The 27,359-nt window shown below is 51.5% G+C and overlaps 10 protein-coding genes across 10 annotated transcripts; 5 read left to right on the forward strand and 5 right to left on the reverse strand.

Moving 5' to 3' along the window:
* The first annotated feature begins 244 nt into the window (after positions 1 to 244).
* On the forward strand, positions 245 to 6,441 carry P174DRAFT_443310 (RNA helicase SLH1). The gene has a single exon (XM_024827793.1). The coding sequence runs from the start codon at positions 329 to 331 to the stop codon at positions 6,332 to 6,334; it is 6,006 nt and encodes a 2,001-aa protein (XP_024682025.1). The 5' UTR covers positions 245 to 328; the 3' UTR covers positions 6,335 to 6,441.
* A 289-nt stretch (positions 6,442 to 6,730) lies between these two features.
* On the reverse strand, positions 6,731 to 8,624 carry P174DRAFT_461855 (uncharacterized protein; the record flags this gene model as incomplete). Its single annotated transcript, XM_024830053.1, has 2 exons — positions 6,731 to 7,642; positions 7,698 to 8,624. The coding sequence occupies 2 exons, from the start codon at positions 8,622 to 8,624 to the stop codon at positions 6,731 to 6,733; spliced, it is 1,839 nt and encodes a 612-aa protein (XP_024682026.1).
* A 2,098-nt stretch (positions 8,625 to 10,722) lies between these two features.
* Positions 10,723 to 11,676, forward strand: pfy1 (profilin). The gene is made up of 6 exons (XM_024827794.1): positions 10,723 to 10,764; positions 10,829 to 10,905; positions 11,000 to 11,015; positions 11,105 to 11,189; positions 11,311 to 11,445; positions 11,533 to 11,676. The coding sequence occupies exons 2-6, from the start codon at positions 10,878 to 10,880 to the stop codon at positions 11,662 to 11,664; spliced, it is 396 nt and encodes a 131-aa protein (XP_024682027.1). The 5' UTR covers positions 10,723 to 10,764; positions 10,829 to 10,877; the 3' UTR covers positions 11,665 to 11,676.
* Positions 11,677 to 11,944: 268 nt separating this feature from the next.
* Positions 11,945 to 13,204, reverse strand: P174DRAFT_443313 (Got1 family protein). Its single transcript, XM_024827795.1, has 5 exons — positions 12,965 to 13,204; positions 12,884 to 12,910; positions 12,743 to 12,791; positions 12,662 to 12,677; positions 11,945 to 12,578 (listed from the first exon to the last, which is right to left on the reverse strand). The coding sequence occupies exons 1-5, from the start codon at positions 12,993 to 12,995 to the stop codon at positions 12,282 to 12,284; spliced, it is 420 nt and encodes a 139-aa protein (XP_024682028.1). The 5' UTR covers positions 12,996 to 13,204; the 3' UTR covers positions 11,945 to 12,281.
* A 140-nt stretch (positions 13,205 to 13,344) lies between these two features.
* Positions 13,345 to 13,849, reverse strand: P174DRAFT_443314 (uncharacterized protein). Its single transcript, XM_024827796.1, has one exon. It carries the CDS (start codon positions 13,820 to 13,822, stop codon positions 13,598 to 13,600), a length of 225 nt encoding a protein of 74 aa, XP_024682029.1. The 5' UTR covers positions 13,823 to 13,849; the 3' UTR covers positions 13,345 to 13,597.
* P174DRAFT_233620 (uncharacterized protein) lies at positions 13,662 to 14,839 on the reverse strand. Its single transcript, XM_024821409.1, has 2 exons — positions 13,919 to 14,839; positions 13,662 to 13,847 (listed from the first exon to the last, which is right to left on the reverse strand). Exon 1 carries the CDS (start codon positions 14,528 to 14,530, stop codon positions 13,973 to 13,975), a length of 558 nt encoding a protein of 185 aa, XP_024682030.1. The 5' UTR covers positions 14,531 to 14,839; the 3' UTR covers positions 13,662 to 13,847; positions 13,919 to 13,972.
* On the forward strand, positions 14,723 to 15,436 carry P174DRAFT_409686 (DASH complex subunit DAD4). The gene is made up of 5 exons (XM_024824216.1): positions 14,723 to 14,924; positions 14,978 to 15,034; positions 15,087 to 15,131; positions 15,185 to 15,269; positions 15,321 to 15,436. Exons 1-5 carry the CDS (start codon positions 14,922 to 14,924, stop codon positions 15,347 to 15,349), a joined length of 219 nt encoding a protein of 72 aa, XP_024682031.1. The 5' UTR covers positions 14,723 to 14,921; the 3' UTR covers positions 15,350 to 15,436.
* A 181-nt stretch (positions 15,437 to 15,617) lies between these two features.
* P174DRAFT_409690 (actin-related protein ARP5) lies at positions 15,618 to 18,614 on the forward strand. The gene is made up of 5 exons (XM_024824217.1): positions 15,618 to 16,070; positions 16,140 to 16,460; positions 16,515 to 17,455; positions 17,505 to 18,281; positions 18,341 to 18,614. The coding sequence occupies exons 1-5, from the start codon at positions 15,875 to 15,877 to the stop codon at positions 18,371 to 18,373; spliced, it is 2,268 nt and encodes a 755-aa protein (XP_024682032.1). The 5' UTR covers positions 15,618 to 15,874; the 3' UTR covers positions 18,374 to 18,614.
* A 1,922-nt stretch (positions 18,615 to 20,536) lies between these two features.
* On the forward strand, positions 20,537 to 21,204 carry P174DRAFT_422438 (uncharacterized protein; the record flags this gene model as incomplete). Its single annotated transcript, XM_024825041.1, has 4 exons — positions 20,537 to 20,680; positions 20,730 to 20,833; positions 20,887 to 21,009; positions 21,078 to 21,204. 4 exons carry the CDS (start codon positions 20,537 to 20,539, stop codon positions 21,202 to 21,204), a joined length of 498 nt encoding a protein of 165 aa, XP_024682033.1.
* Positions 21,205 to 22,239: 1,035 nt separating this feature from the next.
* On the reverse strand, positions 22,240 to 26,884 carry nte1 (lysophospholipase; the record flags this gene model as incomplete). The annotated part of the gene is made up of 3 exons (XM_024825768.1): positions 22,240 to 23,137; positions 23,173 to 26,466; positions 26,541 to 26,884. The coding sequence occupies 3 exons, from the start codon at positions 26,882 to 26,884 to the stop codon at positions 22,240 to 22,242; spliced, it is 4,536 nt and encodes a 1,511-aa protein (XP_024682034.1).
* Positions 26,885 to 27,359: the final 475 nt, after the last annotated feature.

Raw genomic sequence — 27,359 nt, forward strand, 5'->3', positions numbered from 1 at the left:
CGCATTTGAGAGATTGGAAACACTTTTACCTTCGCAGACTTTAGCGTTGAAACCACTAGATGGATTAATAAAAGATAACCAGGTTATCTTTGTGGACGTTCATGCGGTGACTCCAAGCGATGTTTCCTTACTCCGCAATCTGACGGTGGCGGATGCCCCAGGCCAACACCGAAGCCCGTGGCGGATTCGGCTTAATCTGCCAGCTATGTTATGACACACTAGTTCTTAATCTCAGCACCGGAGATTCTGCTCTGACTCTATACCCTGTTCCGATCTGATAATTTCTTATTTTTATAGAAGATTTTTTAGACCTCAAATTCCAGTCAAAATGGAAGGAGCAGGACCTACAGAGCAGTGGCTCTCCCAACTCAAAGCAATGCGCGAGGCGATTGCGGCGTTGAAGCTCCCAAAGGACCCCGCCACTGAACAGCTCAGCTACGGAAGCGATTTAGATTTGGACCTCGACGATGACTACTCTTCGCCAGGAACTGTGGACGATATCTGGGATATTATCAGCTCCGATGATGAAACAACCGATGACCTCGACGACATCAACGGCGTACCTCTCCCTCCGGCGCCGTCAACCTCCCTCTACGACCAAGCATGGCTGGAACAGAAATGCCAGGCCATCACCCTCCAGAAACCCGGAATGAGCGCGCAAGAACTATCCCAGCAGATCACGGCTTCACTAGCCGCCGACAGCGGAGATGACGAGCTGCAGATGTCGCTGGCCGAGATTGTTGGGTTCGACGATCTCGAGTTCGTCATTGAATTGATCGGGCACCGAGCGGAGATTCTCGCCTCTATGACCTCGAAGACAGAGGCCCAGACAGACGGTCTCATGAGTGGAAAGTTACAAACGAGGGCCGAGCGGGAACAGGCGTTGCGGCAGCAGGACTTTGAGCATAAGCATGCGCCGTTATTACCTGAGCAGGCGAGATCTGAAGCCAGGTACCCGCATGTCTTCAAGACGCATGATTCCAGGAATACGCTTGCGCTGGGTGGGAAGAGATATGGGCTCCCTGTGGGTAGCAAGCAGATTGATGAGCAGCGGTATACCGAGTTCGAGATCCCGGCATCGAGGGTGGGTACGCTGGCGTCGTCGCAGAAGTTGGTTGAGATCAAGTCGCTGGATGGACTGTGTCGGGGGACCTTCAAGGGCTACAAGACGCTGAATCGGATGCAGAGTCTGCTCTATGATGTGGCCTACAAAACCAGTGAAAACATGCTCATTTGTGCGCCGACTGGTGCTGGTAAGACTGACGCTGCCATGCTGACGATCCTTAATACGATTGGCAAGAATACAATGCCGAACCCTATTGAACAGCCAGATGCTACGGAGTTTGCAGTACAGGTGGACGACTTCAAGATTGTCTATGTGGCACCGATGAAGGCCTTGGCCGCGGAGGTCACCGAGAAACTCGGGAAAAGGCTTGCATGGCTTGGTGTTCGAGTCAGGGAATTGACTGGGGATATGCAACTTACGAAGCGCGAGATTGTCGAAACGCAGATTATTGTCACGACTCCTGAGAAGTGGGATGTCGTCACCCGGAAGAGCACAGGAGACACGGAGCTCGTGCAGAAAGTGCGCCTCTTGATCATTGATGAGGTCCACATGCTTCACGATGAACGTGGTGCCGTCATAGAATCTCTAGTTGCGCGGACGCAGCGACAGGTTGAAAGTACACAGTCGCTCATTCGTATAGTTGGCCTTTCCGCTACTCTGCCGAACTATGTCGACGTAGCCGAGTTTCTGAAAGTGAACAAGATGGCTGGACTGTTCTTCTTTGATGCGTCGTTTAGACCAGTCCCTCTCGAACAGCATTTCATTGGTGTGAAAGGAAAGGCGGGCTCGAAACAATCCCGCGAAAATCTGGACATCGTGGCCTTCGAGAAAGTGCGTGAGATGCTCGAGCGAGGGCATCAAATCATGGTCTTTGTGCATTCACGGAAAGACACTGTTTTGACCGCCCGAATGCTGCGACAAATGGCTGTCGAGAATGGCTGTGAAGACCTCTTCAGCTGCCATGAACACGAGAACTACTCTAACGCCCTCAGAGATATGAAGCATGCGCGAGCCCGTGAGTTGAGGGACCTGTTCGCCAGCGGATTTGGTACTCACCATGCTGGAATGACTCGAAGTGACCGCAACTTGATGGAGCGAATGTTCTCCGAGGGCCTGATCAAGGTGCTTTGCTGTACTGCCACTCTTGCCTGGGGTGTTAACCTTCCCGCCGCTGCAGTCGTGATCAAAGGCACCCAGCTGTATAATCCCCAGGAAGGTAAATTTGTCGACCTCGGTATCCTTGATGTCCTGCAGATCTTCGGGCGTGCTGGACGCCCCCAATTCCAAGATACTGGTATTGGCTTCATCTGCACTACACACGACAAACTCAACCACTACCTGTCTGCAGTGACCTCGCAGCAGCCGATTGAATCTCGATTCTCCAGTCGACTTGTGGACAACCTGAACGCCGAGATCTCGCTCGGTACAGTCACGTCTGTTTCCGAGGGTGTGCAATGGCTCGGTTACTCGTATCTTTTTGTCCGCATGTTGCGCGAGCCGCGAAATTACGGCATCGATTTTGCTGAGATACGCGATGACCCCATGTTGGTGCAGAGACGGCGCCAACTGATCATTCAGGCTGCGCGTGTCTTGCAAAAGAGTCAGATGATCATATTCAATGAGAAAACTGAGGAATTGCGGGCAAAGGACGTCGGGCGTATTGCGAGTCAGTATTACGTTTTGCAAACCAGTATTGAGATTTTCAACGAGATGATGCGCCCTCGTTCTGGAGAGGCAGATATCCTGAAGATGATCAGTATGAGTGGCGAATTTGACAACATCCAAGCTCGGGAAAACGAGTCGAAAGAGCTAGACCGGCTTCGTGAAGAAGCTATCCAGACAGAAGTCGACGGTGGCAACGATTCTCCTCATGCGAAGACCAATATCCTTCTGCAGTCGTACATCTCCCGCGCAAAGCTCGAGGACTTTGCTCTGGTTTCCGATATGGGCTACGTAGCGCAGAATGCTGCTCGTATCTGCCGTGCTCTCTTCATGATTGCGTTGAACCGCCGGTGGGGTTATCAATGCCAGGTGCTTCTGTCGCTCTGCAAGTCTATTGAGAAACAGATCTGGCCGTTCGATCACCCATTTCATCAGTTCGATCTCCCCCAGCCGATCCTCAAGAATCTAGATGAGAAGTTGCCCACTTCCTCACTGGAGTCGATGAGGGAAATGGACGTTGCCGAAATTGGCCAGCTCGTCCATAACCAGCGCATGGGAAAGACGCTGTCCAAATTACTGGACAATTTCCCTACTCTCAGCGTGGAGGCCGAGATTGCTCCTCTAAATCGTGACGTTTTGCGAATCCGGCTGAGTCTGTATCCCGAGTTCACTTGGAACGACAGGCACCATGGAGCGTCCGAAGCATACTGGATCTGGGTCGAGAATTCGGAAACCTCGGAAATTTATCACCACGAATACTTCATTCTCAGTCGGAAGAAGTTGCATGATGAACATGAGCTCAACTTTACTATTCCGCTCTCAGATCCCTTGCCGAGCCAGATCTACGTTCGTGCAATCTCTGATCGCTGGTTAGGTGCGGAGACAGTGACGCCCGTCTCTTTCCAGCATCTGATCCGTCCAGACACGGAAAGCGTGTATACGGATCTCCTTAATCTACAGCCGCTACCTATCTCTGCCCTTAACAACCCTATCCTGGAAGAACTTTACGGTCAACGGTTCCAGTTCTTCAACCCAATGCAGACACAGATCTTCCATCTGCTGTACCACACTCCAGCCAATGTTCTCCTCGGTTCTCCAACTGGAAGTGGAAAGACAGTGGCCTGTGAGCTGGCAATGTGGTGGGCTTTCAGGGAGAAACCAGGCTCAAAGGTAGTGTATATTGCGCCGATGAAAGCTCTCGTCCGCGAGCGAGTCATGGACTGGGGTAAGCGTCTCACCGCACCGATGGGTCTGAAGTTGGTCGAGTTGACAGGTGACAACACTCCTGATACGAGGACCATCCGGGACGCGGATATCATTATCACGACTCCTGAGAAATGGGACGGTATCTCTCGTAGTTGGCAGACCAGAGATTATGTGCGGAAAGTGAGCTTGGTGATCATCGACGAAATTCACTTGTTGGGTGGTGACCGAGGCCCCATTCTGGAGATTATCGTGTCCCGTATGAACTATATTGCATCGCAATCCAAGGGTTCTGTTCGGCTGATGGGTATGTCTACGGCTTGCGCAAATGCCAGTGATCTGGCCAACTGGCTGGGCGTCAAAGAGGGACTGTTCAATTTTCGACACTCTGTGCGTCCAGTACCCTTGGAGATCTACATTGATGGATTCCCTGAGCAACGTGGCTTCTGCCCGCTTATGCAGTCTATGAACCGTCCTACGTTCCTTGCAATCAAGAGCCACTCTCCGGAGAAGCCTGTGATCGTCTTTGTCGCATCTCGAAGACAAACTCGACTGACTGCGAAAGACCTGATAAATTACTGCGGCATGGAAGACAATCCGCGACGCTTCGTGCGTATGTCGGAGGACGATCTGCAACTCAATCTCACGAGAGTCAAAGACGAAGCGCTCCGCGAGGCACTCAATTTCGGTATTGGCTTGCACCATGCTGGTCTAGTCGAGTCTGATCGACAGCTGGCGGAGGAACTTTTCGCGAACAACAAGATCCAGATTCTCGTGGCAACGAGTACCCTCGCATGGGGTGTCAACCTTCCGGCGCATCTTGTTGTAGTCAAAGGCACGCAGTATTTCGACGCGAAAATTGAAGGTTACAGAGACATGGACTTGACCGACGTGCTGCAAATGCTGGGCCGCGCTGGACGTCCGCAGTTCGATTCGTCGGGTATTGCACGCATCTTTACCCAAGAGTCGAAGAAAGCTTTCTATAAGCATTTCCTGCACACTGGCTTTCCGGTCGAGTCTACTCTGCACAAGGTTCTGGACAATCATTTGGGAGCCGAAATTTCCGCTGGCACAATCGCAACAAAGCAAGACGCTCTGGACTACTTGACATGGACATTTTTCTTCCGCAGACTGCACAAGAATCCTTCGTATTATGGGCTTGAGATTTCGGCTGAGGAACATAATACGATGGCTGCTCAGGCAATAGCTCAAGACTTCATGATTGACTTAGTCGATAAGTCTCTTGGCGAGTTGGCGGAGTCATCTTGTGTTGTGTTCGATTCGGCAACTGGCGAAGTCGACTCAACGCCGTTCGGCAAGATCATGAGTTACTACTATCTCTCGCACAAGACGGTCCGGTATCTGATGTCGCATGCGAAGCCTAACCCCACATTCCATGACGTGCTTAGCTGGATGTGTTCCGCCACAGAATTCGACGAGCTGCCGGTCAGACACAACGAAGATCTCATCAACGCTGAGTTAGCTCGCAATCTGCCCTTGTCGGTTGAGTCCATGGGAGACCTGCCGCTGTGGGATCCACACGTCAAGGCATTCCTGCTTCTGCAGGCGTACATGTCGCGAATCGACCTTCCGATTTCCGATTACGTCGGTGACCAGACGTCCGTCCTGGACCAAGGCATCCGTATCATCCAAGCCTCAATCGACATCATGGCTGAACTGGGTTATATCCGCGCCTGCGAGACGCTCGTGAGCCTGCTGCAGAGCATCAAGTCCGCAAGATGGCCCGAGGATAACGCTCTGTCGATTCTTCCCGGCATCGAGCCCACGACCAAGCTGCAGGGTCTTCCAGGCTCCCTCGTTGCCCTCTCATCCCTCCCCACAGCCTCCGTCTCCAGCCTTGCCCACAAACTCCAACTTCCCGCACAATTCAACAAGGCCGCCGCGTATCTACCGCAAGTCTCCTTATCCATCGCCAATGTCTCCTCAACCGGTATCACTGTATCCCTGAGTCGTCGCAACCCTCCCACAAACCCCGAACACAGAGTCTACGCGCCTCGCTTCCCGAAGCCCCAAACGGAGGGATACTTCCTAATCGTCTGCAGCGCCTCGGCGGACGGCAAGGACGGCGAGCTGCTTGCTTTGAAGCGCGTGTCCTGGCCTTCCAATAACAAGAACCAGAGTTCGAATTCCGGCTCTGGCTCCAGCCGGAATTCCTCCGGCAGGAATAATCATCGGAATGGTCCGCTCACTGTGCGGTCGTCTGTCAAGTTCCCGCAGGATTTCCTGGCGCAGTATACCAGTGCCACCGGGAAGGGCGTGAATGTCAAGGTTATCAGCGATACCTATCCGGGGATGCAGTGGGTGGTTTCGAATGTGGAGGTAGAGATGAAGTCTGAGACGCAGAGTGTGCCTGAGTCGTCGAACTACCCTGAGAAAGCGTAATTTGCTCCCGGTCGAGGGACAAGCCAGGGGGAATATGGCATTTGCACTTTTTCCTAGAATATAGACAAGATGATAGATGCGAGAAAATCTGAAATGGGAACGTTGACTCATCATATATGGAAATTCTAAGAGTATAACCTAAGATACTTCGCGCCCCTGGTCCTTCCTATCACCTGTACTGCCCGCAGATAAATATGTACACAAGAAAAGATCTGCCTGGCACCACCGACGCAAACAATGGCTGTAGCCGAGAGATCGAGCCTCAATGCAATGCAGAAGCTGAAATGGATGTAAATAAACAATAGATCGTCACCAAGAAAATAGAAGAAAAGAAATTCGCTGCCTGTGCTGAGACACGAGCAAACGAATAGTATAACGGAATGCTCATGCAGAGGTCTAAATAGTTTCGATGCGTGCGTCCTGTGAATTCCCATGCCGATGGCCGTGGTGCGCGTCTCGTACCTGTGGGGTCTTCGCCTGTCGGACTACGAGCCTCTCGTCGGGATTCAGTCTCTCCGCCCTTGGCCTGATAGGTACGATGACCTGCTTCTTTCCTCGCGAGACGGAGACAGATCTGGCGATGGAGACTTCGACCTTGGGGATGGGGTCCATGGCCTCGTTCGCGTCGATGTCCTCGTTATCGTCGCTGAGAGGCATGCGTGTGGTCGAGAATGGGGAGAGAGCGGAGAGAGTTTCCATTGGAGATCTGATGCGCTCGGTCTTGTCGCGCGCGGCGGAGTTGATGGGTGAGAGGTGGGGCGATGGGGCGGAGCTTATGCTGGACCTCGTGGATGGCAAGGCTTGGGTGTTTATGGTTAAGGCCAAGGGTGGTGTTCTCTGCCTCGGGCTCGGAGTTGGGTTCTGAACAGGGCTGGGACGTGGACTTGAGGCCTCGCTTGTCGGCTTCTTGCTGATAATTTCCCATTCAGGCTCCCGTTCTTTGTCCACGTAGACTTTCGTCTGTTTGAGTTTCTGCAGAAGGCGCTCCTCCTCGGTCGAATCCATTGACACTGTCGATGAGACGGAGTCCTTGGTTTGATGCGACACGGGGGACTTGATGGATGGACTCTGCACCATCAAGAGGACGTGATTTGGATCATTTGTAGGTGTCTGTCGGCCTAATCCAGAGAGCGATGTTTGGCTTCGATGCAAAGGGCTGGGGCCTCTTGGTATGTTCTGAGAGCCCAGAACCTTCGACGCCTTACTGACAGGCGCTTGCGTGGGGAACAGATTGAAGCTGGGAAGTCGTGGTTGCGGCGATGTCGCCCGTCGTCGAGGTGATTGAAAGTCCGGTGGTGGTATGGATGCCTAATCACGGCTTCAGTCAAAGAAACATGGTTGCATAGCAAATCAGTATACATACATCTGGCCGTGGGATCCTCACATCCTCCAAAGTCTTACTCCGCCTCTTCAACAACGAGGGCTCGTTTTGATTCAGAACACCGCCAAACATGACGCTATACCTTTCTAGCTGGATATCCGGAATGTCGATTTGCAGAAAAGGTCCTGCAGCGCGCGGCTTTGCACCAGGTACAAGGTCATTATTCTTGACCGAGTCTTGAGGAGCCGTCTTCAAGCTGCTTTGAACGTAGGATTTGGGTTCATTCTCCCCCTCGGGACACGGCCATATCTCTAAATTTGGAAGATTAGGAGGCGCAGGAGCCATGTTCTCAGGCTCCGATTTTTCAGCCTCGCATTGGTGTTCGTAGTCGACTGAATGGCTGGACTCCTGTAGAGGCCACTCCTCAGTATAGCGAAGCTGATAGAATGGCTGGTTGGCCGGAGCTGGCAATGCATTCTTGGCCTTGAACAATCCCCCAATCTTCCTCCATTTGCTCGGTTTGCGCTTGGGGGTTTTCGTTTGGGGCGAGGCTTGTTCGGGGCTCGCGGAAGTTGAAACGGGCGGCTGTTCTTGCACTTGCGAGAGTATACTCTGCGGTTCTGCCATGCGAGGGCTACCTAAGGCTATGCCGATCATGTTTGCGTTCAGATCGTCATCAGGGCTCTTGGGTAAAGGTACCGCTTCAGCGGGAGGTACGGCGATCTGAAAGTCGAAACCGGGATTGAGACCTTGCCCCTTCTTGATCGGTTTACGTCCATCTGCTGTCCTGGGGCGCTGAAAGTCCCATTGCGCAACGGCGTGGTTTACAGGGCGGCTGTTGTTGGCCACGCTCTCGACATCTCTCAGGTCGGTCCGTGGTAATGCGTCGGAATACTTCATAACCGGGTTTGAAATGATCTCTATTGCCTCTGGTGCGCGCGACCTCCCTAAGAAGATGCCTCGAGCCATTTTGGCTAGCCGACTGCAATAAAAAGGAAATGAAGCGGGAGTACAAGGACAGAAGGAAAGAGTGAACGTGAGTCTAGGGAATGAACGAAAGACACAGTCTCGAAATTATAAAAGTAAACGAATGGACAGCCTTCCAGAAGGCCTTCACAGTGGTCGTGAGCAACGGCGGGTGAGAAGCAGCACCAGCAACGACAGCGAGAGTGGCTTCAAGTCTGATAATAAAGGGAGGCGCGGACACGATTCGCTCTGGTGTCTAGTAACTAACCATTGTGGAGCAACAGGCACAGATTGCCTCTGGTTGATATTGTTGGTAGTGGGCTGGCTAGTGTCAGACTTTAGATTAAATGTAGATTTGACGACGCCATTAGATATTTATCTAAGGGACACTTCATCTAGCGCCGCCTCGGGACAAGAGACGATCAACCGAATAATCTGTGTAGCGCGAGCTGCACACTGTCCATCTGACCAGCGTCGCCAGGAGAAGGGACGCGCTGAGCGATGCCAGTGCATCAGCGCACACCGCAGTCAGCCCTGGACGCCATGAAGCGTCGCACAGGATGCTTGATTTGATTGCAGTATCGAAAGTTGTCGCAGAATTCGAGTCAGATCATCCAGCGTCGAACCACGGGCGAGCAAGATTCGGGTATTCCGCTGGCCTACCAATAACAACATCAAATGAAAGAATCCCGGAGCTCCTGTTAGGATGCCCGAGACATTGAAGTGCGAAGTTTCATTCTTTCTGAAACAACGGTGGATCAGCCAATGACCTTTCAACACCCGAGAGACTAAGGTAGTTTCAATCTCTCACATCTGGCTAACAATCCGGGCCGTCCTCTCCGTCCACGTAATGAATTGGCACTCACGGTACCTTGGCAATTATTGGAGGAGGGTGATAATATCAACAAGTAGATATATGCTAAGCGCCAGGAGCTGCCGTGCACAGCACAGGCCTTTTGTCAATTGTCACTCTATGACCCTGCAATAAGGCTGAGTTGTCTGGTAATTCGCCCGGTGGTCTGGAAACTCCAGGGAGGATTTTCGCAATGGACAAGGGTTTAGAGCATAGATGTCTCCCTTTCAAGAGAATGCAATAGAGGTAGCTATCCCTCTGGCAAGGCAATTATGGACCTCGCCATGAAAACGGATCTTCCGTGTAGCTATTTCGATTGCGAATGTTGTGTCACTAGATGAAAAGCACCCTGCATCGTATTGTCGCTATCAATAACATTTTCCTGTATCGTCGTCTATTCTTACATGAAGCGACATATGGAATGGTAGAGTCATCTGCACGATAGAGTCGTGGTAAGATGTCTTCGAGGTTATTGAAGAAACCAGCAAGAATCCCAAAGCAGCAAGAGACACACATGATCGCCGCGTGACTCGCTGACTAGTGTACAGAGATGACAGGCACGTGCTCCATAAAAATCCATGACCCCATGAGACAAAGATATCAAGTACTTAGGCTACGACATCCCAAGATAGGCGCCGAGCAACCCTTCAGTATGACGAGAGTCGGGCGCATACAACGACGAGACCAAAACAGTTCAGACCAGAACAGGCGGTGAAGAAGACCCTGTTGATGACAGCAAGAAATAGTGGGAAGGCCAAAGACAAACTCTGTTGATCGGTGGGTGTTGCTGGGTTTCTGTTTAAAGTGGAACTGTGGAAAGAGACTTGCACGTACTTAGACAAAGCAGCAGAATAGCCTAGCAACTATCGTCAACTAAGGCGGTTGCCTTCCATACTAGAGCCGTTGTGATACAACTGCTGAAAGTGACAAGATGGAGACGCTGGATAATATCACAGTGCACTTTGGGGATCAATATATCAACAGGCCCTAGAATGGGACTTTGGATAATATTATGATAGCGAGCAATGGAATCAATTGTCAGTCACAGACTCGCTGACTGTCAGTATCACCATCACGAAGAAGAATGGCGGGGCGTTGCCTCCCAGACGGATAGGATAGCCCACCCCACCTTAACCTGACTTTACCTACCTTAGCTTGTCGTTGCTGTCTCTCTCGCCCACCACTCTAAATATCACCTTGTGCTCTCTTCCCCTCTTCAACTCACAACCACCACTCATCATCTCCAACTTTTTGCTGTGACTTCTTGTCGCTTTCTTTTCTCCTCTTTCCGTCAGTTTAATCCCTGCTTGTCCGTCCCTCTTGGCTGATCTTATCTAACGACTCGACAATATAGCTTCCCCTTATCCGCTCCATCCCGTTAATTTGTTTACACCACCGCCAACATGGGTCAGCACTCGGCAGTTTGGCAAGGTACAGCTATTTCGTTGGATATGCCGTTATAGACTTTAGCAGGTTGTTATCACAGAAGATAAAGCAAAGCTAACGTCTGAATTCTACCGAACAGGATATGTTGATTCCAGGTACCATACAATCCCACCTCTACCCCGCCTTCGCTGCATCACCAATATTCTTCATCCACTTTTTTTCTGACCTGAGCCAAATCTACTAGTCTGATGGGCTCCGGCCAGTTTGACAAGGCCGCCATCCTGAGCTACGACTTCTCCGACGTCGAGGCCCAGTCCCCTAAATTCCAGGTATGAAGAACGTTCCGACATTGGCATCCCATTTGGCGGAGCTCCGGCCCAATCCCTGGCGATGTCCACGGAAACAAGCACCCCTCCTGATCACATCAATAACTTTCTCGCCTCGCTATAGATCTCGAAGGAGGAAATCGCTGGTCTGAAGGCTGCTTTCGACAAGCCCGGCAGTGCTTTCGCAACCGGTTTTGTGGTCGGAGGAGACAAGTTCGTCGCCATCAGGGCTGATGACCGCAGTCTCTACGGCAAGAAGGTAACCAACTATATTTTCATATACAGTTATCGACCTTCCGAAGTTACGACTGGTGAAATGGTGAATGCTAACGGTCAATCACTATAGGGCAAGGAGGGTATCGTCGTCGTCAAGGCCGTCTCTTGCGTCATGCTCGCCCACCACGGCGAGGCCGTCCAGACCACCAACGCCGCAACCGTTGTCGAGAACCTCGTCGACTACATCAACAACCCCCGGTAGACGATAGAGGAGCGCGGAAAATGAAGTTGTCTCGATTGTTCGATTTCCTATATCTTTTTTTATTCCGAAACGGCAGAAGAGCGGTGTACCACTTTTTCCTTAGTCGGATGTGAAACTATGCTGGTGACCTTTCTTCTCAGCGTCATGTCTTAACTGTCCATAGCACGTAGATATCTTCAATATGTACTTGGTTTTAGTACACTCACGATTCTAGAGATGGCAATGCTTGAATCATATGAATATGCGCAAGCTCTTACGCACGATCTCGATGCACACCAAGCGTTGGATTTGCCTGTTTCTATTCTATATATTATATAGTGCATCAAAGAAAGATAAGAGTCAGTGGCAGGAGACTGCTACCGACGCACGAAGGATTAGTAATTACAAAGTATAAGATTTATATCACATCAGCTCACACAGACCCATCCCTTTTGGCCCCGCTCAACCTCTGATGAAGCGAAGCTGCGAAAGTGGTCGTGATCTTCATGCCGTGTCATGGCCGTCTGAAATCGTTCATGTCTGTATAGTCGTACACGTAACATCGTGGATACTCCTTTTAGTCCCCCGGGGTAGACTCTCGCCCAAGGACAGCCGATCTCTGGCGTGCGTTGTGGTCATTATACCGGGAGCTCTGCGTTCCGTCTGCCACCGGCCAGAGTCTCCAATGCCGTCTTGATATAAGGACCAACGACCGGGATGTTCCCTGCGAATTGACCGATTGTTACGAGGAAGTCGCCAAAGAGGATGAAGAGACCGTATAATTCGACGAGGAAACCTATCAGTGGCCAGCGAAACAGGATGAGGAGGATGCCTGCTGCGAAGGCGGCAGTGCCCTTGAGTTTTTGGCGGCGCGAAAAGAAGGCGAGTGTCCGTTGGACTCCAATGATTAACGTCAAGCCGATGAGGAAAAGGACCTGTTGCGACGTTAGTTATGGTCTTTCGGAGGTTGTCGTGTGATCAATAGCAGCGCGGGATTTGCGAGAAGGGGGTTACGAACGTTTCCCATCGCGAGTCTGTGTTAGGTTCCAACGTTAGCATGAATGTTCCCCCCTAGGAGGTATATTAAAAGGATACATACAGCGAACGGTCAAAGAACATCAGAACGCCTCCGAACAGGAACAGGCCCCCTATACACGCACCATGTCAGTCCCTGGCTGAGCATATCGGCGGAACGAAGAAAAGGGGAGAGGATCCCCGGAGTGGATTCAGTCTCGCCTACCTGCTGAACAGAAGATAACACCAATTTCTGTTATACATGTTAGCAAGCGCTGTTGATCGGATGATGCTCCGGCGGTCCTACTTTGGTTGTCTGAGAGCCACATGGTGGGCATCTTGAGGGTTGGCCAGGTGAATCGCGGAGAGTATCACTGTACACAAATCGAGGGGACACGCTGCTCGCGTATAGGGATCCCAGGTTAGCCGAGTGTCGCGACGATGAGTACTTTGTAATCAAAGAGAAATCTGGAGTTGTTGTACTCGAATCTGGCAGAAACTCAAGAAAACTCCCTAGGACACAGTAAATAGACGCATTGCTCCCAACATTTTCGTTTCTGCCACGTTCGTTTTTGGTTCTGAGCATGGTGTTTATGCCGGATGCGGTGGGCGGTCTGTTGCGCTTGGACGTACTACCGAAAACCCGCACAACTGGCTGTTTTCCTCTCGTGTCCTCTTGCCCCCTATGCCAAAGCGATTTGCAAAACGAGTTTACGATGGCCCGTTGATGGCCCTGTTCCCGCTTTCTACGATTCAAGATGCTGAAATCCTAGTCATGTGGAAAGGGTCACATTGGACTGGCTACGAAAAATCCATTAGAAGACCTATCAAGGATCCGAACTCGGAATATTAAAGGATGAATCGGATAATGTCCAGAATTGATAAGCCATGATCAATCTGGGGTTCACAACCCCATCACTCATGAGTTTCCTTCCATCGTTTACTGGCCTCTGCCATTTACAACCCAAGTATACGCCGCGACGACAGCATCCCTGGATGCTGTAACTGACGTTCCGTCACGTGGAGCGTCGGTAATAGTCGAGTGCTTAGGCACAAGGCGAAGATCGATTCTCTTAAAGATCACGAATAAGCCGGAGCGCTTTCTTGAACCTGTCTCGAGAGGGGCACGGCGGGTGGAAAGGGCTTGACTGTGTTGGTCGTACATGCACTCGTATCTTGCAAGTGATAGTCTTGAATAGAGCAACAAGTTAATATCAGAATATCTGAAATCTGAGTTCCCACGGAGTATATTGTAACCTACCTGCTCTTGGTGTGCACGAACGTAGAACTTTCGTAACATGCGATGGATGACCGTCTATTTCAGCACGACATGAGCTCCTCTCAGTTCAAGGTAGCTCTCCGGAACACCTTGGCTCAATGTCCGAATAACCCCAAACACTTCTTTATCGTGGTACCTGAGCCGAGTTTTGGGATCTGTGTATGGCGCCGGAAGCCCCGTGATATCGCAGTAGCGCGTGTGCTGTGACGGATGCAGTGATGGAGCCGATTCAATGTTGGTATATGTCGCCGCTGGCCCCGATGGAAGCATGGCCCTTGCGTTCTTCTCCAAGACGAGCGTCGACAGGTTCTGCGCCGCCTGGGCGATGTTCGTGCGAGCGGAGCTGTCAACGGGCGTTTGGCTACCGTCGGTGCTGGGTTGTAAAGGAGTCGATGCGCCAGAGTTCGTCTGTGTCGCCATAACAGATGCCTCCTTTCTGGAGTTCTCAGAGATAAGTTGTTTGACGTTCTTGTTGCGACGCTGCGATGGCCGCCAGTTCGGGTTGCGGAAGGGGCGTCGAACCTGGGCGATGTCCAGGCGGTTGAGGAGTTGCTGATGTTCCTGACTTTCGGCAGGAGTAGGAGGGGCACCCATAATTGCTGATTATTTGTAAAAGGACGATGCGGATGGAGTGGACGATGCGCTGTCTTGACGTTGTAGAGAATCTTAACCTTGATGTCGCGGTAGAAGCTCAAAGTGACTGGAACATTGTCATCCGCTGATACGGTAACCGGACGACAAACGGCGGACACTCTCCAGTCAATTGGCACAGTGTTGGGATAACGGACTAGCTGTTAAGCAAGTTCAGGTCTCTGAAATTTGGAATTTTATTTTCACATCATTTTCTAAATACTTCCTGTCGCTCATGGGGCGCAGTGACAGCAGGAAACAAAGACATCTGTGGATCACGTGATAATTGCATCTCGCAATAAACAAACACTGACTCTACTGAGTACCTCGCGCCCATCTCGATAACAAGTCAAAAATGGTGGGTTGAAAATGAAGTCTTTCTTTACTTGGTAAACTGACAAATAATCTTAGGAGAGTCCACACGAGCACCAGCAAGCGCTATTGCTTTCTCGAATTATCACCAACATTGTATGTTACTATCGCCCACGCTGTGGAGGCCTGCATGACTGATTGCCGGTAGGAGAAACTCAACGAGTCAATTATGGTTATGAACAAGAGCCTTCAGGTACGCTTCTTCTGATCATGTTTGATAGGCCGATGCTCACTGTGGTCTATCAGGAGGTCAACATCCAGAACATGAACGTGGAGCTTGTGGCTCAGATGTTCAAAAACTACCAGTCTAATGTTCTCTTCCACTTGGAAGGTATGAGTTGTTCTACCTCTCAGAAGGCTACGGTCTTACTGATCTGATTAGCTACGGATAATCTGAAGGAGCCGCAATAAGGACGATGAAATTGCACGCCTGTTTCCCTGAATTTAGCTTATCATGAATGCTACGACCTCATATATCAAATCCTTATCATTCTTCTTCCACTTTTTCGTAGAGTCTTAGCAAGAATAGAGATAGAAGCGATTAAATGTAGAGAGCGCAAGACTAAGCAGTCAATAAAGAACTGTTATGCCGGCCTATAGCCAGTGCATCTCCGAAGAGACAATATTGATGTTGATTGCCTGTAAGTGGAGCAATCTCATCAACTGCAAGTCAGGCTTGGCAGTATACAAACGCCGCCAGAGTCGCTTGCCGACCAAAGCTGGGGATCCAGAGCATCAGATTCCTCCTTCCGATCGCCCTCAGTGTCAACGCTCACTCCGTCATCCACAGATTCAGAGCAGCAGCGTCGTGCGCATATTGGCTTTGTCAAACCGCTTCTATCCTGTTACCTCTTTCTCGCAACTGATTTGACGATGCGGTAAATCGCCCACGGACCCTGAGTTGCTGCTCCGATTTGTCTCCTACAACAAGTCGCCATGACGATTACCTCAGTGCAGACCCTTTTGCCCGGTCGCTTTGCGGTCACTCCCACCGAGAAGAACGCGGCGAAGCCTCCCCCGAAAATATACAATGTCCTGGATAATCCATTCAAAGGGTATCAACCGCCGCAACCCGATGGGTATGAACGGAGCAGGCCGAAGTCCTCTACAAGCGCTATCGTGATTGATAATGGTCGGTTATATTTCGCTTGTTTGTTTCAGATGACTGCTATTGCATACTGACTCTGGTTTTTCACTGCAGGATCAAGTCTTCTCAAGGCGGGCTGGTCTTTCGATAAGTCGCCGCGCTTCGTCCTCCCCCCTGTGATGAGTCGGTACCGCGATCGAAAGCTCAACAAAGCTTGTCAATTTATCGGTTACGACGCCTATGTCGATGCTACGACTAGAGGTCAGCTGCGGTATGCCTTTGATCCCGGTACAAGTGTGGTTGGAAACTGGGATGTGATGGAGGGACTGCTGGACTACGTGTTCATCAAGCTGGGGGTTGATGGCGCCAATGGAGGCGTTGATCGGCCTATCGTAATGACAGAGCCGATCGCGAATCTCAACTACCCCAGAAGAAGTGAGTAGATGCTGGTTGGCTGGTTCTGCAAGGACTGTGAGCTAACGCGCGTAGTGATGAACGAGATCCTCTTTGAGTGCTATTCAGCACCATCTGTCGCTTATGGAATCGACTCACTGTTTTCGTACCGGTACAACAAAGGCACCGATGGCCTGATTATCTCCTCGTCCCACACATCGACGCATGTCATCCCCGTCCTGAACTCGAAAGCTTTGCTCTCGAATTGCTCGAGGTTGAACTGGGGTGGCATGCATGCGTCAGAGTACTTGCTCAAGCTTATGAAGCTAAAATACCCTACCTTCCCCGCTCGAATGACCGAAAGCCAGATGGAAGATTTGGTTCACAAGCATTGCTACGTATCTACAGACTATGACCGGGAGCTGAGCAGCTATCTCGAGTGGACAGGGCTTGAGGATAGGGATCATGTCATTCAATACCCTTATACAGAGCATGTGGTGCCGGAGAAAACTGAGGAGGAACTGGCGCGGATTGCGGAGCGGAAGAAGGAGAGTGGACGTCGCCTGCAGGAGCAGGCCGCAAAAATGCGGCTCGAGAAGTTGATGAAGAAAGAGCAGGAGCTCGAGTACTGGAAGGACCTACAGCGTGGGCTTGCGTCTGAAACCAAGAAGGAAGCGAGACGCATCTTGGATTCCGAGGATCTGAAAGATGAGGCTCATCTTGACCGGCTGATTCGTGACCTCGAACGATCCATCAAACGCTCTAGAAACCGAGACCTAGGAGTTGAAGAGACTGAAGAACCTCCTGAAGATATGTCTTTCCCGCTTCTCGATGTTCCGGATGAAGAGCTGGACGAGGCAGGCTTGAAGGAGAAGCGCCACCAGCGACTCATGAAATCGAACATTGAGGCTCGGCAACGCGCCAAGGCCGAGAAGGAACGTGAGAGAGCTCGGAAAGAGGAAGAGGAGAGACTGGATCGGGAGAAACGTGAGAACGACTTCGAGAACTGGGTTGCCGAACGAAGAGCTGCTCGCCAGGTGGGTTGATTTTTGCGTGGAATTCGGCAACATAACTAACTGTTCGTAGAATATTCTGCAAAGGATCAAGGAGCGCGATAGGATGAAGGCGGATCTGGGTAATCGGAAGTCGCTCGCCAGCCAGATGCGTATGAAAACCCTTGCAAACCTCGCAGCGGATGGGCCGAAGAAGCGAAGGAGAGGTGGTGACGACGACGATTTCGGCGCCAACGATGAGGACTGGGGTGTTTATCGCACAGTGGCAACCGGAGAACAGAGCGACGAGGAGGAAGAGGAGGACCTCGGCGAAATGCTCAACAACGTTGAGAACGAGCTTCTTCAGTACGATCCTGAATTTACAGAGAACCACACTCTCGCTGCTCAGTCCGACTGGACCAAGAGTCTGGTACATGTTTTCCTGCGTGGACCCTGGCCCTTTGACCCTGAAAGTCAGCGTGAGGCTCATCAGATCCATCTCAATGTTGAGCGGATCCGAGTGCCCGAGGTCGTTTTCAAGCCATCGATTGCCGGCATCGACCAGGCTGGCCTCTTGGAGATTGCGGCCGGCATTGTCAATCAGCGGTTCTCTAAACCAGAGGACCAGGCCAAACTGCTGCGGGATGTGTTCCTCACAGGCGGCAACACTCTCTTCAAAGGTTTCGATGAGCGAATTCGCAACGAGTTTGGGAGTTACCTACCTGTAGATGCGCAACTGAATGTGCGCCGGGCCTCGGACCCGGTGCTGGACGCATGGAAGGGTGCAGCACAATGGGCTTCCGGATCGGGATTGAAGAATTACTCTGTGTCACGGGAGGAATACCTGGAAAAAGGAAGCGAGTACATTAAGGTACGTCAGGTGATGTATCTACTGGGACATTTGGAGTGGAATGACTAACGATACAATAGGAGCACGACCTGGGGAATGTCACCTCGTGGTAATATGGTTTGACTCCACGTGGATTCAATTCAGGTATTCACAACAAGGATGAGGACGAAGAGATCTACCTCTTACTATGTTTGTATTTATAGCGTGAGGGCAGGACTTGGGGAGTCTGGCGTCAGGGCAAGGGCATCACATCTGTGTGAAGGGTTTGCCCAGGTGCAGGTTGATTCAAAAGTCATACTACGAATCGCTTGTGATGTATTAGTGTCATGGCACTTGGATAGTAGAAAAAGACCCATCGCATAGATCATGCTTGACGAATTTTTCGATCTGTAACTGGCGGATCAAATGACCGTTGTACTGAGCAGACATTCTACTGCAGGTGTACCAGTACCTGCACAGCTAAACAGACCGACTCCTCCAAAGAGGGGGTTGAGCACAGAGTTTCAGACCTTCGGCAAGGGACTGGACCAGCATTCTTCTGGCCTTCTGGGGTAGGTAGAGAGACAGCAAAGAGAGTTCAATCATTCGACTCATGCGAGACTCTTGTCTGCGGTCGGACTTTTCTCGGATGGAAAGTGAGGTGACAAGAGGTTCAAATCATACGACGGTCTGCTCTCGCGTACGGTTATTCGGTCAATGAACTTCAAATGTCAATGCAGCGAACTAGCGAGGTCTATTGCTCTCGACGCAGATCTCAGCCCTGTAGACTAGAAAGTAAGTACTGCCTCTATTGACAAGGCTGAAAGTCAATTTCGTGGTGAAGCCGATGGATCAAATCCTATGCATAGGTGCCAACTGCCGACTGTTCCGCAATAGGACAAAGAAACCTGCACTGGTCTAGAGATTGTCGGATGCGCAACGAAGCTCACTCACATGATGGTTGCAGGTGCTGGCTGTAGGGTGATCTACTGGTCGGTTGTGCTTGTCGATCATGTCCTACTTCCTTGACCCTTCCCACTGTTGGCGCTACTGCTGGAGTCAAAGCCAATCCCAACGTCGATTCAATAATGAGAAAGACCATAGAGGAATATACTTCTAGAAAGTTTGAAAAGCATTTCTTGCGATCATCTGATTCTGTTACTCGATCGGTCGGTCCATCAATGGGATCTTCCTTGCAAGCCGTGTCTCCCTGCTTGGGAAGTTGCAGGCCTTTTGAATGAAGCTGGCCTGATATCAATGTGTATTAATGAGTCCGTTGTCCCTGACGATTCTGGACTTCTTTAGAGCCCAGTGTCATTGTTGAGTCAGTTGTACCTCTGATGATAACTGGTTTGAGAGGTACTCTCCCAGTAAGTGACTTGTGTGTTCCCCTCTCGGTCAATGCATGCAGATCGAATCCCCTGATACTTTCATCCACATTCCAGCCATTTTTGATGATGACAACAAGGTTCTGAATTGACTTCTGACTAGTGGCTACTAGCGGGATAATGATCAGCTTTCTCAAGTCTTCACGAAAAGCCGACTACAGACGATCTCCTCGATTCCGCGGGTTGCCGACTGGACATCTTTCCTCATGACTCACGCAACACCAGCTCAACAGTCTAGGCTGGTTGCTGTGATTCTACTCTGTTCTTGTTTGTGTACGTCCTCGGACTCCTTCCGGATACCTACACCTTCCCGTGCAGATCAGACCGGTTTCTGATGATCAATTTGCAGCCCGATGGGAACCCCCTTGATTGAGGATTAGGCTTCTCCCCCGCTTGTGAGACAACAGTATGCTGCATACCGCATTGACGGGATAGAACCCACTGGAACTGCCTTTGGGCTTTCTTTGAGCATGTACCCATTACCGTATGCAAGGTGAACTGGGTGAGCTCGGTTGCTTGTACCACCCATCTCCAGCCAATCACCGTCGTTGCTCGCTCACGGTGCAGATGAACAATCAAGTTCTGGATTCCTTGCATCGGAAAGAAAAAGGACTATGACGCATCTGGGGATAGCAAGCATGTCTGTATGCTTTGTGGACTATGCCCTTTGACAGCAGTGCAGTGTCCGTGACGCAGGACGCATGAAGCGAACCTGGATTCCGGTGGATTCGGCTCGCTCTGATACCCCTCGTTGATGTATAAAGTCTGCGTCCAGTCCGTCCCTAACTTGCTGTCTGTTGGTATATCCTATCGAGACACTGGTTGGCTCTGGGCACTCGACTACACCTCGCTGCAGCACAAACCCTATCCCTGCCTTTACATCTCCGTCCACTATCGAAAATAGCAGCCATGTTCTCCAGTTCCGTTGCTCGTCCGCTGCAGCTCATCACTCGCGTGATGCAGTGGTCCAGCGCTGTCATCGTGATGGGCATCACCTCCTACTTCATCCACCTTGGTCCTCGCGGCCAGCATCTTATCTACCAGGAAGTCATCGTATGTCCCTTCTTATGCATACCATCATGTCTGTGTACTGACGGGATAGTCCACACTGTCGGTCGCCTTCTTCCTACCAGCCTTCATCTCCCCGTTCATGCCAACGGCCCTGAGCAAATTCGTCCTTGTTATCGACGTCATCTTCTCATACCTGTATGCTTCTCCCCTTCTCTCTCACAGCCTGATAGAAGCTAACGGGACCCGAGCTGGCTCACGGCCTTCATCTTCGCCGCGCAAGACTACAACGAGCAGAACTGCTACTTCAACTCTCCCCCGTTCGTCGACTGCAGCAAGAAAAAGGCTAACGAGGCTTTCATCTTCTTGGCTTTGTATGTTCCTCATCCCTTCATTGCCTTGGTTAGATTTTACGGGAGTGGTAGCTAACGGTTTGAAACAGCTTCTTCACCTTCGCCGGGATGTTCCTCGAGATCGCGTCGCTTTCGGCATACCGTCGCGAGAATGCGCCCGTCCGCGAAAAGAACGGACACAGCGCTGCGCCTGCCACTACTACTGCGGCGGTCTAAGCGCCTGCGTTGTGATTGCTAACTGCTTTCTGCGGCTGGTATGACCCGTTGATGACGCCTAGCAATGAAGGATGAAGCTACGAGATGATGACGCACGAGCCGGGATTGTCGTGATGCTCGTCTAGAAAGAACGATGAACGGGTTCGTATGAGGGAAGCGACGTGTGGATTTCTCTGATGACTTTAATGTTTAGTACTAATACCCATAACATACTCCTAATGATGTGATGTAGTCGTTGGTTGAATGATGTGGAGATACCCACGTTTGTTCACTTGCAACGTCTCAGATAACCAATTATTCAGTTGATGAGGCATCCGTTGATTGATTTGAGTTTGTATTGCGAGACTTCGGTTCTGTCTTAGAACCTGTGTGCAAGTACTCGCTCTATAATACCTAACAGACATTAAGTGAAATGGTTTACTTTTGAAGGTGAATCTAAGGTGAGTGTCGTATGAGGCTTCGGAAGACAAACAGTAAGCAGAATGCGGTACGCACCAGCTCGATTCAAAAATGGCCAGGCGGGCATGCCGATAAGGTCGCTCGGGAAGTTGAGAGATTCCTGAATGAAAAGCCTGGGAGGAATAACAGAAACGAGGCGAGGAGGAACTTTCTGCGAATGAAAGGGAAGGCGGGATAGATCAGGACAACCTGGTTCTCGAGCTGAAAGAGCTGACGGCATACTGCATCGAGAGCAAGAATACAAGGCTAAAGCTGAAGACAAGGCTAAGAGAAGTCGGGTGGGAATTTGGCGAAGTAACGAGGACAGTCCTCGATTATCATGGGGTCACCATGTAAGTAGGCAGTCTAGCGTCCATGCCTCAGTAATGAACGGGCCGGCAGGCCTCGATGTATTCTTTTAATCGCAATGCTCAATGCGTTGTACTTCAATTCTATCGTACACTCCGAGGATCTATGTACATCAAAGCCAACCAAGATACCGCATGAACAGCCGGAACTGGTCACGTTTACGCATGCAAAGTCAGTGTCTGGTATAATGCGACAAATGAACGCTCAAAAGCAAAGGACAACATCTAATCATATACTGGCTCGGCGGGGAGCCATGGTACGTTGTAGCTTCTTCTTCTCCTCGGTCTCCTCCGGCAAAGGGAGGGACCCCTCGGTTTTCAGCTTCTCCAGGAACTGCTTGCCAAAGGCGTAGCCGACCTGGTAGATCTCATCAAACTTGCCAAACTCCAGCGTGCCGTATCCATCTATAGGGGGACGCATGTACAGACAGCCCGGGATGTTCTTGGCGCGTTCCAGGTTGTCAATAGACGAGACGTAGGCCAGACGTGCCTGGATTTCGGATAACGTTGGCGGATTGGGGCACGAGGAGAACGGGTTCCAGCGATTAAAGACGGACCAGAATCCGGAGAGGGAGTCTCCATAGACCTGAGGTGTGTTGTCGTCGATAGAGCCCACGTCAACGGCGAAGATCACATCCGCACCGAGACCCTTCATATGGTCGACGGTCAGATTGTCAATGTAGCCGCCGTCGAGGAGCATGCTTCCCTCGTCGCAAATCGGCGGAATCAGACCCGCAAGCGACATGGATGCACGCACATAGCGCCAGACATATCCAGACGAATGGTACTCGGGGCGCGATTTGCTGATGTTGGTAGTGTTGCAGTAGAACTCGAGCCAGAAGTCCTCGATCTGGCTGTCACCAAAGGTCTTGAAGATTCCACGGTTGAACTCGTGGCCGGTCGTGTAGGAGACCGTCGGGTACGTCAGATCTAGCGCGAATCGCCACATGCTTCCCATGCGGCCAGCAAACTTCTTCGCACGGCCATACATGGGAACCACGTCCGCATCTCGAGCATACAACGCACCAATGAACGAACCGATCGATGTGCCGCCGATGATGTCAACAGGGATACCGGCCTCTTCGAGCGCCTTGATCACACCAACGTGCGCAATACCCTTGCTCCTCCTCCACCAAGCACCAAACCAACAGCTCTACCACACAACCGACGCGCAAGACGATGGAAATCGCCTTTGAACGGGGATTGAGCGGAGTAAAGAGGTGTCTGGCGAATCCTCCGCGATGTGTACTTTTGGATTTCAGCCTGCAACACCTGGACCCGTTGTTTGAGGACTGTTCCGAAGCGCTTGGTTTCCGGATGCGAAGGCTCTGCCGTCAGCCGGAAGGCCATTTGAATGTGATGGTGGCCGCCATTGATCCATACTCGGTTCTTCAACCACCGCCGAGTCAGCCCAGGCGGACAATAGCGCTCCGAGTGCAGCAATACGAGCTCTTTCCGAGCTGTAGACTTCATGCCAAGCAGGAACCTCTCGTACTCTCCAATACTGGGGGACGAGTCGGCCAGACCGACCAGAAGAATGCAATCGGCCTGCGTGATGCATGTTTGCGTCCACGGAGAGCTCACGTTAGTGTCAGCGATGTAAAGAACCATGCCATACTTCTCTTCTAGATCGGCAAGGTATTGGGATAACTTGAGCTTGCCCATCTTGCTGAAGGCATGGCGCCCTAGGTGATTCAGAATGGCCGCCTGGTTGAGCGATGTAACCCCATTCGTCACTCCAACTTGATGAAGAGCGTGCAATAGTCGATTACCGAATTCGACTACTGGAACGCCCGCTGTCACAGGCAGAATGCCCACGGTACGGAGATTGACGGTCGAGGTTGCGGTTTGCACACCACCAGCGTTGCTTCGTTCGACACCTTTCTCGGTCACCGGGCGTTCGACCAAATCCCGCATCCGTTGCGCAATCAGTTTGGAGACCTGAATGGTAATTCCTGGGTGTTCCTGGGCGAGGCTGTTGAAGAGCGATCTTGGGAACTTGGCCAGTTCGGTATCACGGATCGCATGAAGAGTAGCCGGGCGCGTGGACTCGGTCATCACCTCGAGCTCGCCCAAGCTTTCTCCTTGGCCATATTCGCCAACGACGGCTAGTTTGTTGCCTGGACTTTCAAGGACCGACCGCAATCGTCCATTCAAGACAAGATAAATTGCGTCGCTCTCGTCGCCTTGGTGGTAGATAACTTGGCCGGCGTTCACCTGTACCCATTCGAGAGCGAAATCGATGTGGAGGAGCAGACGTGGAAGGATACTTGTCAGCCTCTTCGCAAGCGTCAGCAAAGCGATTGGATACCGCTCCGCGATGCGCTCCAAGGACGCCCGTGGGAGGAAGCCAACGTAGACGTCCGTCTTGGCAACCACGTCGGTGTAAGATCTATAGGACGCTACTGCTCCAACGTAGCCTTGAATACCGCCGGGTTTGATCAGATACAGGGATTTCCGAGACTGCCTTCTTCGTCGAGAATCGCTGGCAGCTGTGCCGCCAGCGCCAATCGAGTTGGCGGTTGTCGTCCGCTTAAGGGTCGGGAAAGGCTCCTTCGAAGCTGCTGGTTTGGACACACCCACGAGATCTTCCCCTTTTTCGACAATCGGCACGCCTACATCCAAGAATCCATCGATCACGTAGTACAACCCAGGGTGGCGCTCTCCCTGCTCCACCAAAACCGAACCCTTGGGGAAATAGACGATCTCGATGTCGTTACGGAGCTCTTCCCGCAAGTTGATCACTGGCGATGTGCCTCCTGCACTCGTTACAGACATGGACATCAACGACTCCGTCTCTCCATCTCCCGAGCCTTCGTATGGGTCAATAAAGCCAAAGGCGTTGTTGGTGAAGATCGCCTTCTGACGTCGGGAATCATAGGAAAGAAGCTTCGGAGAAGCCTCGCCAGAATGGCTGCTTTTGCGCAAAGCGTCACGAGTACTACTCGTGAGACCGATCCCCTTCATGATGCAATCCAAGATGCACTCGCGGAACAGCGCGTCCTCGTCCGTTGTGTCTTGTCGGCGGAAAGTATGACGCGCTTGCATGGCAGGAAGCCGGAAATGGGTGTTCTCCTTTTCAGCCAAAGGAGACTGTAGCTTTGCAGGAGGCTGCTCATATCTGGGGCCGAACCTGGAGGATTGAATGGTCGATAATAGGTCGCCTGGGCTAACTCCATATGTGTCGTGCTCAGCGGGTGCACTCTCCGGGGTAACCACGGTGGCCGCACGTCTGGGTGTCATCATCCTGACTTGCAGCGCAGCATCCTTTCTCAGGAAGCTGCTCGATCGGCGTCGTCTACCCGCAGATGGATTGTGTAGGGCAATTCCCTTCGTGACTTCCTCAGAGCCTAGGCGATCCCGCTCCTTGATGAACTTGTCTTTGAGGCGATCCAGAGCTGCGCCGCGCATGTCGTTTGGCAGATCATACGTGGTAAACTTGGTCATTTGCTTTTCAATTCCAAGCACCTCGTTGCTGAGACCAAGATAGGAATGCGCCGTTGCAAACGTAACTCTCTGTAGGCGGGTGAGGATGACCTGAACGATGTGGGCGGTTGCCCTTGGGTAGACCCTGGTCAGTCGCCGGAAAGCGCTGGCTGGGATGATTGCGATTGTGGTATCCACCATAGCACGGGCAACAATGTCAGGATGGACCGACTTCCGGCGTTTTCTGCTAGAGTGCTTCCGACTTTCATGGTGCTGCTGATGGTGCTGGTCACCGGAAGGAGGAGTGCGGCTCTCTCCCAGATGCAGCGGGGGCACGGATGGCAGATCTCCGTTGGTGATCATATTAGAGGCATCGTCGCTGTGGTCTTGAAAGCCCAAGGAAGGGCTGTCCATCACTCCCCGAGGACTCGTTGGGATCGAGTTGGGTACACGAGCGGCGCGAAGGGCGATGCTGGAGGAACTGGAACTCGAGCTCTCGTTCTCCCGTAGTTGAATGTCCTCTGTGAACAGCGAGAGAATTGAGAATAAGGACGACATCGACGCGCCGTTCTTGACCTCGGTCAGCAATTGGTATCCCTGCTTGCCATCGATATGGTGTTCCTCGTCCGAGGATTCGGCTCCGAGATGGTGCAGCTCCTCATCTGTGTCCGACTTTCCATCTCGCATGGACTTTACAAAAATCTGGACCAACCCGTCGACTACTAGACAGAATCCCTTTTCTTCCTCCAACATAAGCGTTTCGCCCGCGATCAGCTTCCTGGTTTGCATTGTCCGGGTCAATTCGTGGAAGACAGGCCGTTCCAGGTACCCAAAAACTTTGATGGCGCTGAGGAACTCATCCAGGTAATTGGCCAGCCCTGGCTTCGAATCTCCTTCTTGTACATCGGGGAAGAGGTCGACCTGCGGTTCCTTACGTTGGGGCTCGGGAGGTAATCGACTGTACATGTTCAGAAAGCGGTACCGGATAAACCAGCTGATGGTCGAAACCATCGCGAGAACGATTAACAAGCTGTTAATCCAATTGAGGCAGTGGTCAGCATATTCCCCTCACGAACGGGACGGCGGCTTTGGGGACAATCTTACAGCGTGGTGAAGTTCATTGTGAACGTCAGGCTCATGGAAAAGAGAGTGAACAGCCATGTGGGCAATGTGATGGTAGAAAAAGTGATGACCCAGTATAGAACGCTTGGAATGACCTGGAAAAAGAAGGAAAAAACCCATCCGATCCACCCCGCCATGGTTGTAGGCACTGGGGGTAAAGGCGGGGGAGGAAGATGGGAGATGCTATAGCTGGCGGTTACGGCGGAAGCAGACGTTGCGAGGGACAGTGCGACGGCCGTTGATGAGGAGGACAAGGGAGACAGAGAAGGAGAAGGAGAAAACGAGTGCAGGCCAGTAGAGTCGACCAATGTCACTCCGTCGGCCATAGCTGATTTCGTCCCTGTCTCTTTCTGTCGGGTTCACCTGCTTTTTTTTTCCCTTCTGGGGCCAGAGTTGGAGAGAATCCACTAGTAACGTCTAGCCAAGGTTCCGAGGCCAGCAATCAAGCTCGACGTCATTCGCACATGCGGAAAAGACTAACGACACTGGAGAATAAAAATGCTGTATCGAGGGAAAGTCAAGCAACCCATCCTCAACCAGGCATGTTGAAACGTGCAAGAAGACCCTCTTTTGGCTGGTTCATGTGTGAGGAGATCTGAGGGGTGAAGGAGGAGAGTTAAAATGAAGCACGAGTCACGGTTGCAGGGATCAAATCGTCGAAGCACACACCGTTGCGCTTGTGATCGTCATGGAGATGAAGCTCATCCGCCAATAATCCTGCAACGATTGAGGAGAATGTCAGTTCTGCAGACAATATAGATGCCTTGATGTTTAGATATTTATTGTCAACTCAACAGATGT

Source organism: Aspergillus novofumigatus, assembly GCF_002847465.1.
Source record: "Aspergillus novofumigatus IBT 16806 chromosome Unknown P174scaffold_5, whole genome shotgun sequence".
In the NCBI taxonomy this organism is placed as follows: Eukaryota; Fungi; Ascomycota; class Eurotiomycetes; order Eurotiales; family Aspergillaceae; genus Aspergillus; species Aspergillus novofumigatus.

Bases quoted from the DNA above. Each gene is read 5' to 3' on its own strand.
- P174DRAFT_443310 (XM_024827793.1), top strand. From the start codon at position 329: ATGGAAGGAGCAGGACCTACAGAGCAGTGGCTCTCCCAACTCAAAGCA.
- pfy1 (XM_024827794.1), top strand. From the start codon at position 10,878: ATGGGTCAGCACTCGGCAGTTTGGCAAG. The intron at 11,190-11,310 runs GTATGAAGAACG...GCCTCGCTATAG, and splicing joins CCCAGTCCCCTAAATTCCAG to ATCTCGAAGGAGGAAATCGC. The intron at 11,446-11,532 runs GTAACCAACTAT...CAATCACTATAG, and splicing joins GCAGTCTCTACGGCAAGAAG to GGCAAGGAGGGTATCGTCGT.
- P174DRAFT_443313 (XM_024827795.1), bottom strand. From the start codon at position 12,995: ATGCCCACCATGTGGCTCTCAGACAACCAAA. The intron at 12,911-12,964 runs GTAGGACCGCCG...CATGTATAACAG, and splicing joins GTGGCTCTCAGACAACCAAA to AAATTGGTGTTATCTTCTGT. The intron at 12,792-12,883 runs GTAGGCGAGACT...GTGCGTGTATAG, and splicing joins TGTTATCTTCTGTTCAGCAG to GGGGCCTGTTCCTGTTCGGA.
- P174DRAFT_443314 (XM_024827796.1), bottom strand. From the start codon at position 13,822: ATGTACGACCAACACAGTCAAGCCCTTTCCACCCGCCGTGCCCCTCTC.
- P174DRAFT_233620 (XM_024821409.1), bottom strand. From the start codon at position 14,530: ATGGGTGCCCCTCCTACTCCTGCCGAAAGTCAGGAACATCAGCAACTC.
- P174DRAFT_409686 (XM_024824216.1), top strand. The intron at 15,035-15,086 runs GTATGTTACTAT...GATTGCCGGTAG, and splicing joins CTCGAATTATCACCAACATT to GAGAAACTCAACGAGTCAAT. The intron at 15,270-15,320 runs GTATGAGTTGTT...TGATCTGATTAG, and splicing joins TGTTCTCTTCCACTTGGAAG to CTACGGATAATCTGAAGGAG.
- P174DRAFT_409690 (XM_024824217.1), top strand. From the start codon at position 15,875: ATGACGATTACCTCAGTGCAGACCCTTTTGCCCGGTCGCTTTGCGGTC. The intron at 16,461-16,514 runs GTGAGTAGATGC...TAACGCGCGTAG, and splicing joins TCTCAACTACCCCAGAAGAA to TGATGAACGAGATCCTCTTT. The intron at 17,456-17,504 runs GTGGGTTGATTT...AACTGTTCGTAG, and splicing joins AACGAAGAGCTGCTCGCCAG to AATATTCTGCAAAGGATCAA.